Source organism: Egretta garzetta, unplaced genomic scaffold (genome assembly GCF_000687185.1).
Source record: "Egretta garzetta isolate BGI_Z169 unplaced genomic scaffold, ASM68718v1 scaffold85, whole genome shotgun sequence".
NCBI lineage: Eukaryota > Metazoa > Chordata > Aves > Pelecaniformes > Ardeidae > Egretta > Egretta garzetta.
This window is the reverse complement of record NW_009259718.1, coordinates 4,055,067-4,064,730: the sequence shown is the minus strand read 5'-3', so window position 1 is coordinate 4,064,730 and position 9,664 is coordinate 4,055,067. Positions and strand designations below refer to the sequence as shown.

Below are 9,664 nucleotides of genomic sequence, written 5' to 3'. Positions count from 1 at the left end.
GCCCTCCTGCCCTGCCGCCGCAGGGGCCTGGGGTCAAAGGAGGGAAGACGCAGGGGTGGGGGGTGAAGGGGGACGTCACTGGGGCTGTGACGGGCTGAGGTCAAGAGGGACCCGCTGGTGTCATCGGTAAGTGGGGGAGAGGCAGCGCTAACCGCAGCTGTGGGGGAGCGTGTTTGGGGCACCCTCCTTGGGGGGCTCTGGGGGCTCGGCGGGTGAGGCTCGTTCTGGTGGCTTGCTGCTGTCGGCTCCAGCGCAGGCGCGCTGAGCTCTCGTGCAGCAAAGAGCTTGGTGTCCTCCAAAGAACCCCTCTGCGATTAACGCCATGCTGAGCTGAGATGGTGAAGTGTGCTGCCTGCAGCTTCTGTTCCTCCTTCCTCCTGTGCTGATCCTGAAGTGCTGTGCTCAGGCACCTCAGCCTCCAGCCAGACTTAAATTCTTGTATCCCTCTGTTTCACACGTGCCTCCCTATTAATTTCCACTCTGGCCCAAGCCTGCCTTCATACAGGTTTCCTCCCTCTTCTCTCCTGCCAGGTGCTGAGAAGATGGCCTCCCCCGGTGCCCCAGGGACCCGCATGACAGCCACAGTCAGTATCAACATTTCTACCCCTTCCTTCTACAACCCGCAGAAGAAGTTTGCACCTGTGGTTGCCCCTAAACCCAAGGTGAACCCCTTCAAGGCTGGGGGTGCATCAGAGTCATCACTGCCCCCGCCTCCAGGAGCTGGTGCCCAGCGTGCTCAGATGGGGAAGGTGGGGGAGATTCCATCAGCATCTGTGCCCCTGCTGGCAGAAGGTGGGTGAGGGCTGGCATGTCAGGTGTGACTATGCTTTGCTAAATTCTCCGGCTATGAGGTCTGTAACTGGGGTTAATGTGAGAACAGGGCAGTGAATGCTATAAGTGAAGGATACTCTTGCTGTAGAGGCTGGCAGGTTCCAGAATGAAATAAAATGGGTGTGAAGGGATCTCAAAACATGTTGTGTCTCCATTAGGAAAGGAGCTAGGGAGGCGATCCTGCATTGTACTGATGGTAGAGGAATGCAATGGATTTTTCCGAGTATTCCCCGAGTGTATAATTGTGTAACTGCAGTCAGTTTCTGGCCAGCATGTCTGAGACCAAACATGTTTCAGGGAAGTTGACCCTGATGGTGATGAATCATGCTGTTCTCCTTGTTGATTCATCTCAGCTCAAGTTGGTTGTCTCTGACTGTAGAGATCCTTCTCATGGACTCTGCAATTGCCATCTTTGCTGCTGGAGATGGGGAGGAAGAAATAATTGCGTGAAAAAATAGTGGAAGCTATCAAAAACAGGAAGTGAGGCTTAAGAGTTTGTTTAGCTTTTAGAGTTTTATGCTTTTTCCTAGCGATTTGGGTTGGGTGTGTTTTCCTGTCTAGAGTGACTTTAGTGTGGTTTTCTTTTTCTTTCTTCCTTTTTTTTTAATTTCCTGTGATGGTGGTGTGGTTTTTTTGTTTTATTTATTGTTGGTTGGTTGGGTTTTGTGTCCTTTAAGAAGCAGAACTTTCCTGGTCAGTGACTCCTTAGTTGGAATGGATCAGCAAGGGGCCACCAGAAATTTCCCTAGGGACCTCTTGCTAACGATTGATGCTGCGTATTGCCCCAAGACTCCATCAGGTTGCACCTCAGTCGGAACATGCGTGCTCAGATAATGCTAACTGCTGTTCTACATTTCTTTCACTGTCTGGTGTAGACTGTGCAACACTGATGTTTTCTAGGTTAGCATGTGAAGTTAGTGGGCAGCTGACCTGACAGTAGAAAGTCTGGTCCTGTGCTCAGAGGAGACAAATTATTAAGCTATTTTTTCCATTTCTTGAGTCACAACAGCCTCAGCATGTTGGTGCTTCTGTTTCCTAGAACTGTACCAGCTAACTCTGGCAATCTCTTTCTTATAGGCTGTTGGCTGGGATCTTGTGTCTGTAATCCAAGGTCCCGTCTTAGGCTTTGCAATTTTCTGCTGCGGTTGTGTGGACTAGGGATGTGTCTGTCGGAAGGTCTCAAACTGACACAAATGCATTATTTGAAGTACAAAAGTAGACAGATGGATGTTGAAAATTATTTTTTTTTGAAATTTTTTTTTTTTTAGTGCTAGTGGAGGATTGGGTGGTGTTTGCTCCACTTCTCCCTTCCTTACAAAGCTTATTACAGAGGAACTAACTCGACAGAGAGATTAGCAAAACAACCATTTGGCTTAAGATGCTGCGTCACCATTGGGTGAGGGCTGCCAGCAAGACATCTGAAGTACAGATGAACCACCAAAACTCAGTTACGAGAGAAGTGCATCTGATTTGATCCTTCTCTGATGCATCTCTTGAGACCTTCTCCACCCGTTCCTATACGTTCCCCAGACAAATAGTAGTATAACATAAAGCCATAGCAATTGGTCTCTTTGTGTTAAATGACAGGATGGCTGAGTTAGTATCACTGTAGGAATGTTGTATTTAGTATTGATCATTCTATAAATCTGGTATAGTAACTTTGTTAGGGAGGGGAACTCTTGTTTGTGTGGATAATTCATAAAACAAGCTTTTAGTGCATCTGAAACAATGTGACAGCACATCAGGGCTTCATTTCTGCAATATTTATCATTTTAATAAATCAAAGGGCAAGCATGTACAAATTTGTTCCTAAATTGTAGTTTCAAAGAAAAAATACCAGCCTAGTATTACTTCCCCCCTGCTCAAGCAGAAGTTCTGTGGCACAAGAAGGCTTGAAGAGGTGCTGCATGCCAGTGCAGTTTATGCATTCCACGGGCTAATAAGATTTTGGCTTTCATTTTTGAAAGGGCAGTATCATCTCCCTTGGGTTACAGATGAGAAGTCCTTATAAAGTCTGCCGACAACAGCTGGATATAAAGATGAAACAATTCGATTACTGCTGTTAAAAGTTGCACATGGATAGCAGGAGGGAAAAATGTGGGTTTTCACCCTACTGCTGGTTGGGGCTAGCTAGGAAGAGAGGTGGGTGTCCAGAAGAAGGGGCGTGGGAGTTATGTTTCCTTGTTTTCAGCATTCTTTGCCTTCAGTGTTCTTTGCTACTTGGGTGGTAAGAGGACAGCTTCTCCCATACATGGTGAAGGGAAGAGGATTCACATCTATTTGACTGCATTTTAGTAGAAAATGTCTCTTTTTGCCTGTTCTACATCCTTGGCAAATATGAATAGGTAGAAGCAATGGGGTTTTCTTCTAGGAGATTGAGGTACTCTGGTCCTTTTCAGCCTGCTTAAAAGAGTTCTGGGAAATTTCTGATGTCCTACTCTGTATTGGGTATGGGGACATTTTAGCCTCCAAAAGGAAAGCTGTTTTCATCTCCCAGAAAAATAAATCTGTTTCAAAGATTCCTCATACGCATAAGGGGTAGTTGGTCTGACTTGCTTTTTTTTTTTACCCACTTGTCTCTTGCAGTGCTTACTAGCCAGCTGCAAGGTGCCAGCTTATTTTCCTGTAATACTGCAGGCTCTTCGGGGTCCTGGGTTGTCTGCTGGCATTCCTTGTAGTGCTGCTCTGTATTCAGCAATCTGAGCCAGTTACTGGCAAGAGAAGCGTATGTTAGGGACCAAAGAACAAGAGGATGAGTGGGAGAGGGCATAGTAAGACATGTTCCCAATTATACGATAACTATTCCCAGTGTCTAATTGCAGTAGCTACTGAGGAAAGTTTGTATGATGGCAAATAGCTTTGGACAAGGTGAAAGCCTGTCTGTGGAGTTCAGTTGTCTTTGATGGGTGCTGGGGATCTACTTGCTGTAATACCTTCAAGACCCCTCCTGGGGTTTCTACCAGCTAAGAGTAAGAAATTATTCAAACTTACTTTTATTCTAATTCTTCCCCACAGAGCTGCCGCTGCCACCTCCTCCCCCACCTGGAGATGAGGCGAGTTTCTCCTCAAACTGTGCTTTTCCCCCACCCCCACCCCCCTTTGAAGAGCCTTTTCCACCAGCCCCAGAAGAAGTTTTTCCTTCTCCTCCTCCTCCTCCAATGTTTGATGAAGGACCTGTGAGCAAGGTACCTGCCCCACAGGTGAGTGAGGTCAAGGGAAGTATAGTTTCTTGTGGTTCTCTGTGAGCTGGGACCGCTTATCGCTACTCTGAGCTCAGCAGCAGGAAGCCCTAAGGTCTCGGAAAGCAGAAAATGCTGCCACCCCAGGGACCAGCATAGGTTAGGGTCAACTGGCCGGGCTACTGCTCTGCAGATGAAGGACCTCGGGATCCTGGTGGACAGTGAGTTGAGTGCAAGCCTGCAATGCACCCTTGTGGCAGTAATGGCCAACCACATGCTGGGCTGCATTTGCAAGAGCGTAGACAGCAGGACAAGGACAGTGATTGTTCGTCTCTCTTCCGTGCTAGTAGACCACATCTTGAAGGACTGTTTCCAGTTGGGGTCCCCAGTATAGTAACCCCAGAGGAATACTGAGCTAAGTGCAGCCCAGCAAAGGGTCACAACGGTCATTGGGGGTTGGAGCACTTGATGCGAGAGCTGGGTTTGTTCAGCCTGCAGAAGAGGAGGCCAAGGCAGGGTTCTACGCACAGTCTGTGATACCTAAAGGAGGGCTGGAGAGAAGACAGATTCTTCTTACTGGGGCACAACAGGAGAACAAGAGACAATGGACACAAGATTTGGCAAGGGAAATTTCCTGTTGGACAGAAGAGAAACCCGTTCCCTTTCAAGGGTGGCTCAACACTGGCACAGGTGCTGGGGAATCTCCATCCTTAGGGATGTCACCTGAACAAAAGGTCCTGAGCTACCTGCCCTAGCTTGGGAGTTAGCCCTGCTGTGAGCATGGTGTTGGACCAGAGACCTCCAGATGTCTTCTCCCACCTAAATCTGTCTGTGAGTTTCTTTGGGCTGTGTGGTTTCCCCCTGTTTGCAGGCCTTGGAGACTGTGCCCTGTTCATCCTCACCAACTTGCTAAACACTCAAAGCAAGGAGCAGATCTGTACCACAGTCCAAAGTGTCAAAATCTGCTATTGTAAGGGGATACACCCGGTTCTCTGGCTGTTCCTGTAACGTGCTCTGCTCCCTCTTTCCTCATGGATGTTGGTATAGGTACGTGGCAAGATGAGCAGCATTGATCTTGAGATTGACTCACTGTCCGTAATGTTGGATGACATGGAGAAGAATGACCCCTTCAAATCCCGGGTGAGCTCCCAAAAATGTCACAGGTGGAAGGAGAGATGGCTGGTTTGCTGAACAGAGGTAGTGAGAAGGGTGCTACTGAAGATTAAAGTGCCTGGATAAATTGTAGTGAGAAAGTGTATGTGAAGGACCAGAAAGCATAGATCTGGCAGTTTGTCAGGACTGCTAACTATGTAACAGTGTGGGAACTCACAGAATTGTGAGTCTGGGATAGCTGCTGACTTACTGCTATAGACAGCATCTTCCACCTGGCTGATAGCTGCCTGTTTCTCTGTGTTGCTTCCCTTTACAGATATCTCCAGGATCCACAGGTTCTCTGGAGAAGCCATCGGCCCCAAAAGCCCATGTGGAAATACCATCTGTGCCCAGAGATACTCCTCATTCCTTTCCTTCCAAGTTCACTCCAAAGCCAAGTGGAAGCTTATCTTTCAAGCCCACTGGAGTGGACCTGACCCCAGCCCCAACCCCATGGGCAGCTCCACAGCAACGCACAGAGCCCCTAGCACCAGTCCCTCCACCCCCCTCTCTCCCTTCTGCTCAGACTACCCCTAAATTCACACCACCCCCTGTTGCTGGCTCTCCTAAGTCTGGGCCTAAATCAGGTGCCAACATTCCCGTGGCTCCCTCAAGCTCTACAAGACATCCTACCTCCCTTCAGACTCAGTTCACAGCCCCTTCGCCTTCAGGTCCCTCCTCTCGGCCACAGCCTCCCAATTTCACCTATGCCCAGCAGAGGGAAAGACCCCAAGTGCAGGAGAAGCCACGTTTCACAGAACAACCTGCTGCTGCAAAAGACAGGGTAAGGGGTAGAGCTGTGGGACCAGTGTCTTTGGACAGGCACAGCATCGCTGGGAGTGAAGTTGGAGGATGAGGAGGGAGGGTCTATCCAAGGCTGGGGGAAGCTGTTACCCATCTGAGAGATGTAACTAGAGACGGTGGTGGAGAGGGACAGCACTTCATGTAAAGGTGGAAAGAAGCAAGCACAGTGGTTGGCAGATTGCTCCCTAGAGGGAGCCAGAGAGGAAAAGTAGGTTTATTGGGGACAGGGTGGGAGGGAGTCTGTATGTATATGTCCTTTGGGATTGAATGTTTCCTCTTCATGCAGCATAGACCCACAGGCTCCAGTGCAGATCCACCTAGGGGAAATTCCTGTCTGACCATGAAGGAGGTAGAAGAGCTGGAGATGATGACCCAGAAACTAATGAAGGACATGGAGCATCCGCCCCCAGCAGAGGCCGCTACTTCTGGTGCGTTCCCTCAGTGGGCAGCAGTAGGACTAAGACTGTGGTGAGTTTTCCTCTCTCCTAAGCCCATTCTTCTTCCATCAACAGAGCTCTGTGGCTTCTGCCGGAAGCCCCTGTCACGAACCCAGCCAGCTGTGAGGGCCCTGGACTGCCTTTTCCATGTGGAATGCTTCACCTGCTTCAAATGTGAGAAGCAGCTGCAGGGCCAGCAGTTCTACAATGTGGATGAGAAGCCCTTCTGTGAGGACTGCTATGCTGTGAGTCACTGGGATGAATGCTGCTGGAGGGAGCTGAGCTTGCTGTGGTTGTTCTCTCTTGCTTTCCCTTCCTCCTTCCATCTTGCTTGTCTGTGGTGTAGCCTCCTGGCGGCGGGGGATTGGATTAATGTGCCTTACTTGTTTCCTTTGGGCTTAGGGGACCTTGGAAAAGTGCAGTGTCTGCAAACAGACCATCACAGACCGGATGCTGAAGGCCACTGGTAACTCGTACCATCCCCAGTGCTTCACCTGCGTGGTGTGCCATACCCCTCTTGAGGGGGCCTCTTTTATTGTGGACCAAGCCAACCAGCCTCACTGTGTGGATGACTACCACAGGTATGGAGAGAGCACGTGCATGTGGTGTCTGAAAGAAGGCAGATTCCCTCAAGCCTGTTTAGTTTTGCTGCAGTATGGGGTTGGGTGGCCCTTGTGATCTGTTGGACATGAGGTTAAAAATGAGTCAGCAATGTATCTTGTAGCAATTAAGGTCTTTTCCCACCTAAGCTTCTCTGTGATTTATTATTCCTCTCCTGCTTATACTGTTGTGTGGCTACAAGAAACCTGCACTGAATGCCACTATGGTGGTCACGGTCTCCTCCATATTTTTGTGGGTTGCAGGAAGTATGCTCCACGCTGCTCAGTCTGCAGCGAGCCTATCATGCCAGAGCCTGGAAAGGATGAGACAGTACGTGTGGTGGCGTTGGAGAAAAACTTCCACATGAAATGTTACAAGTGTGAGGTAAGCCAGGTTGCCCTGCTCCTCCAGTCTTTCCCATTCCCATCACCAGCAACTGGCCACCTTTGTTGTCTATCCTGACCAAACACTAAGATTGTTCTGAATGAATTTGGAGGTTCAGAAAGAGTAGATGTTCACAGACCACCGGTCCATGAACAAGGACTGTGCAGGGCTGTAGTCTCTAACACCCCTAATACAGCACCTGTGTATACTGGGGGAAAATGCTGGGATCACAGAAGGGGCTTTGCTCTTCCCTCCAAATAGTATCTCCCATTAGCACCATCAGCAACAGAGCAGCGGGCTGTGAGCCATTATCCTGATCCAGTGGGGCACTTCTTACATCCTTGAATGCATTTACCCTGCTGTTGGCTGTCATTGAGTTCCCTCCCTCTTTTCTTTCCCTCTTTTGGATTTTCTTTCCCTATTTAGGATTGTGGGAAGCCCTTGTCCATTGAAGCAGACGAGAATGGGTGTTTTCCACTGGATGGGCATGTGCTGTGTATGAAGTGTCACACTGTTCGTGCCAAAACGGCATGCTGAGGAGCTTGGAGTGGGCATACCCTCGAGACCCCTGCACTCAATACTCTTCCCCTCCCTGCCATTGTCCCCTCCCTCTGCCTGACAAGGCAGATTGCTGCCAATGGAGACTATGCCAGCGCAGTTTTTTACTCATGTAGGATTCACTGCTCCTAGACTTCACTCTGCACACCCACCAAGAAAGGACCTCTTCTCCTGTTGCTACTTCTTGCCCACAGTGTATTCCAGACTGGGGGCTATGATCAAGGTGAGTGCAAAATCTCTTGTTCCTTGAAGACTCTGGAAGAGAAATACCAGACCTCCACCACCGCCTGGTGGAGGTAGCAAGAACAACCTGGTGGCAGGTACTGGGAAGGACTGAGCATTCTTCTGTTCTATGTAGCCAAGAAGGACAATTTGACTTCAGAAGGTGGAAGCCTCCATCTCAGTACCACTTCTGTCTTTGACTTTTTTTTTTTTTTCTTCCTTGTGCCATCCTTACCAGGATTTCTTCCCCTGCCCCCTCCCTCACTCCTGGGTTAGAGTGTGGAGGCAGAACATATTTGGAATCTGTTTTCATTGCTGGAAAAAGCTAACTTACTATAGCTTTTCTGTCTCTAATGGATTTTACTGGCTAACTGTCTTGTCACTTTTTTTTTCCTTAGCCAGGTTAAACTGGCAGTTACTCTGCTCCTGAGTTTGGAAACTTTTTTTTTTTTTAAAAATCTTTTTCGCTCCCCAAAATGAATTGTTTCCCCGTGTGGTTTCTGGACAGCCAGGCTGGGCACCAGAGTAGCAAAGCAGTCCAAAGAATGCATGTTTACAAATAAAGACAGTCATAAGGACGGGCAGCACGTGGTGAGGAGGCGTCTCCGTGCGTGGATGAGGATTCAGCAGACTGAGGAACGTCTCCCTCTTCCAGTAGGGATTGTTTCACTGCTGTCGGTGAAAGCTGTAGTGTAATTGCAATGTACTGTCTGGCTCTAAGTGTTACTGCACTGAGCCTCTGTTTCCTGGACTAGAAACTCTCAAACTGAACAAACCTTTTGAATAAGTACACTGTCCAACCACTGTTTGCATTCAATAAAACGTGCGTTTTTCCATTAACACTTGTCTGCTGTATTTGTTCAAGTGGGAATCCATGGGAATTGGTGTCTTAGGCAGTAGGGGATGTACTTATAGTTGCTATTCCACCTTGCCTTCAGGGATGATGAGTCTGAAATGGCCTTTCTCTCTCCACCTCTTGGTCTCCTTTTCAAACTGTTCAGGTTCCTATTCTTCTGTGCCTGAAGAGTAGCTCTCATCTGAAGCAATGGAAGACTGCGTTGCAGTACAGCAGGATTGTAGTCTGCTTGATGGCGTCACTGCGAGGCAAGTTGTTACAATCCACTTGCATCAGACTGGAATAAAGTCAGTTTGCTTGCTTTGCCTTAACTATTGCTACTCGGAAAGTGTTTGTGCTTGATGTTTATGGTTTTAAGCATGGTACTGTCTTGGTCACTGCAGGTGAAACTCCCCTTTGTGGTAAGCATCAATGCTTCTACACTTCAAAGACATGAAACCTACTCTTGTTCTCTTGCTGGTTTTGGGGAAATCTTTGATGACTCCTTGCAAATTGATCCAGTAAATGCTTCGAGGATGCTATAGGATGAGCAAAGAAGAAACATTCCCCATTTCCTTTCTTTTCTTAATCTTTCTTGCTGGTTTGTTTTGGGTGATCGTTTCTAGATTATGTGGTTAAAAGCTCATGCCCATAAACACCAA

At 48.3% G+C, this 9,664-nt stretch overlaps 1 protein-coding gene across 2 annotated transcripts; it reads left to right on the top strand.

Annotated features, from left to right (window-relative positions):
- The first annotated feature begins 40 nt into the window (after positions 1 to 40).
- Positions 41 to 8,989, top strand: ZYX (zyxin). Of its 2 annotated transcripts, XM_009639135.2 has the most exons (10): positions 41 to 126; positions 532 to 792; positions 3,847 to 4,031; positions 5,058 to 5,150; positions 5,440 to 5,946; positions 6,253 to 6,394; positions 6,479 to 6,648; positions 6,806 to 6,984; positions 7,267 to 7,387; positions 7,814 to 8,989. In XM_009639135.2, exons 2-10 carry the CDS (start codon positions 543 to 545, stop codon positions 7,922 to 7,924), a joined length of 1,758 nt encoding a protein of 585 aa, XP_009637430.1. In that variant the 5' UTR covers positions 41 to 126; positions 532 to 542; the 3' UTR covers positions 7,925 to 8,989. The 2 variants fall into 2 exon arrangements, with proteins under 2 accessions (XP_009637430.1, XP_009637431.1); XM_009639136.2 differs by lacking the exon at positions 5,058 to 5,150.
- Positions 8,990 to 9,664: the final 675 nt, after the last annotated feature.

Bases quoted from the DNA above. Each gene is read 5' to 3' on its own strand.
- ZYX (XM_009639135.2), top strand. From the start codon at position 543: ATGGCCTCCCCCGGTGCCCCAGGGACCCGCATGACAGCCACAGTCAGT. The intron at 793-3,846 runs GTGGGTGAGGGC...TCTTCCCCACAG, and splicing joins TGTGCCCCTGCTGGCAGAAG to AGCTGCCGCTGCCACCTCCT. The intron at 5,151-5,439 runs GTGAGCTCCCAA...TTCCCTTTACAG, and splicing joins ATGACCCCTTCAAATCCCGG to ATATCTCCAGGATCCACAGG.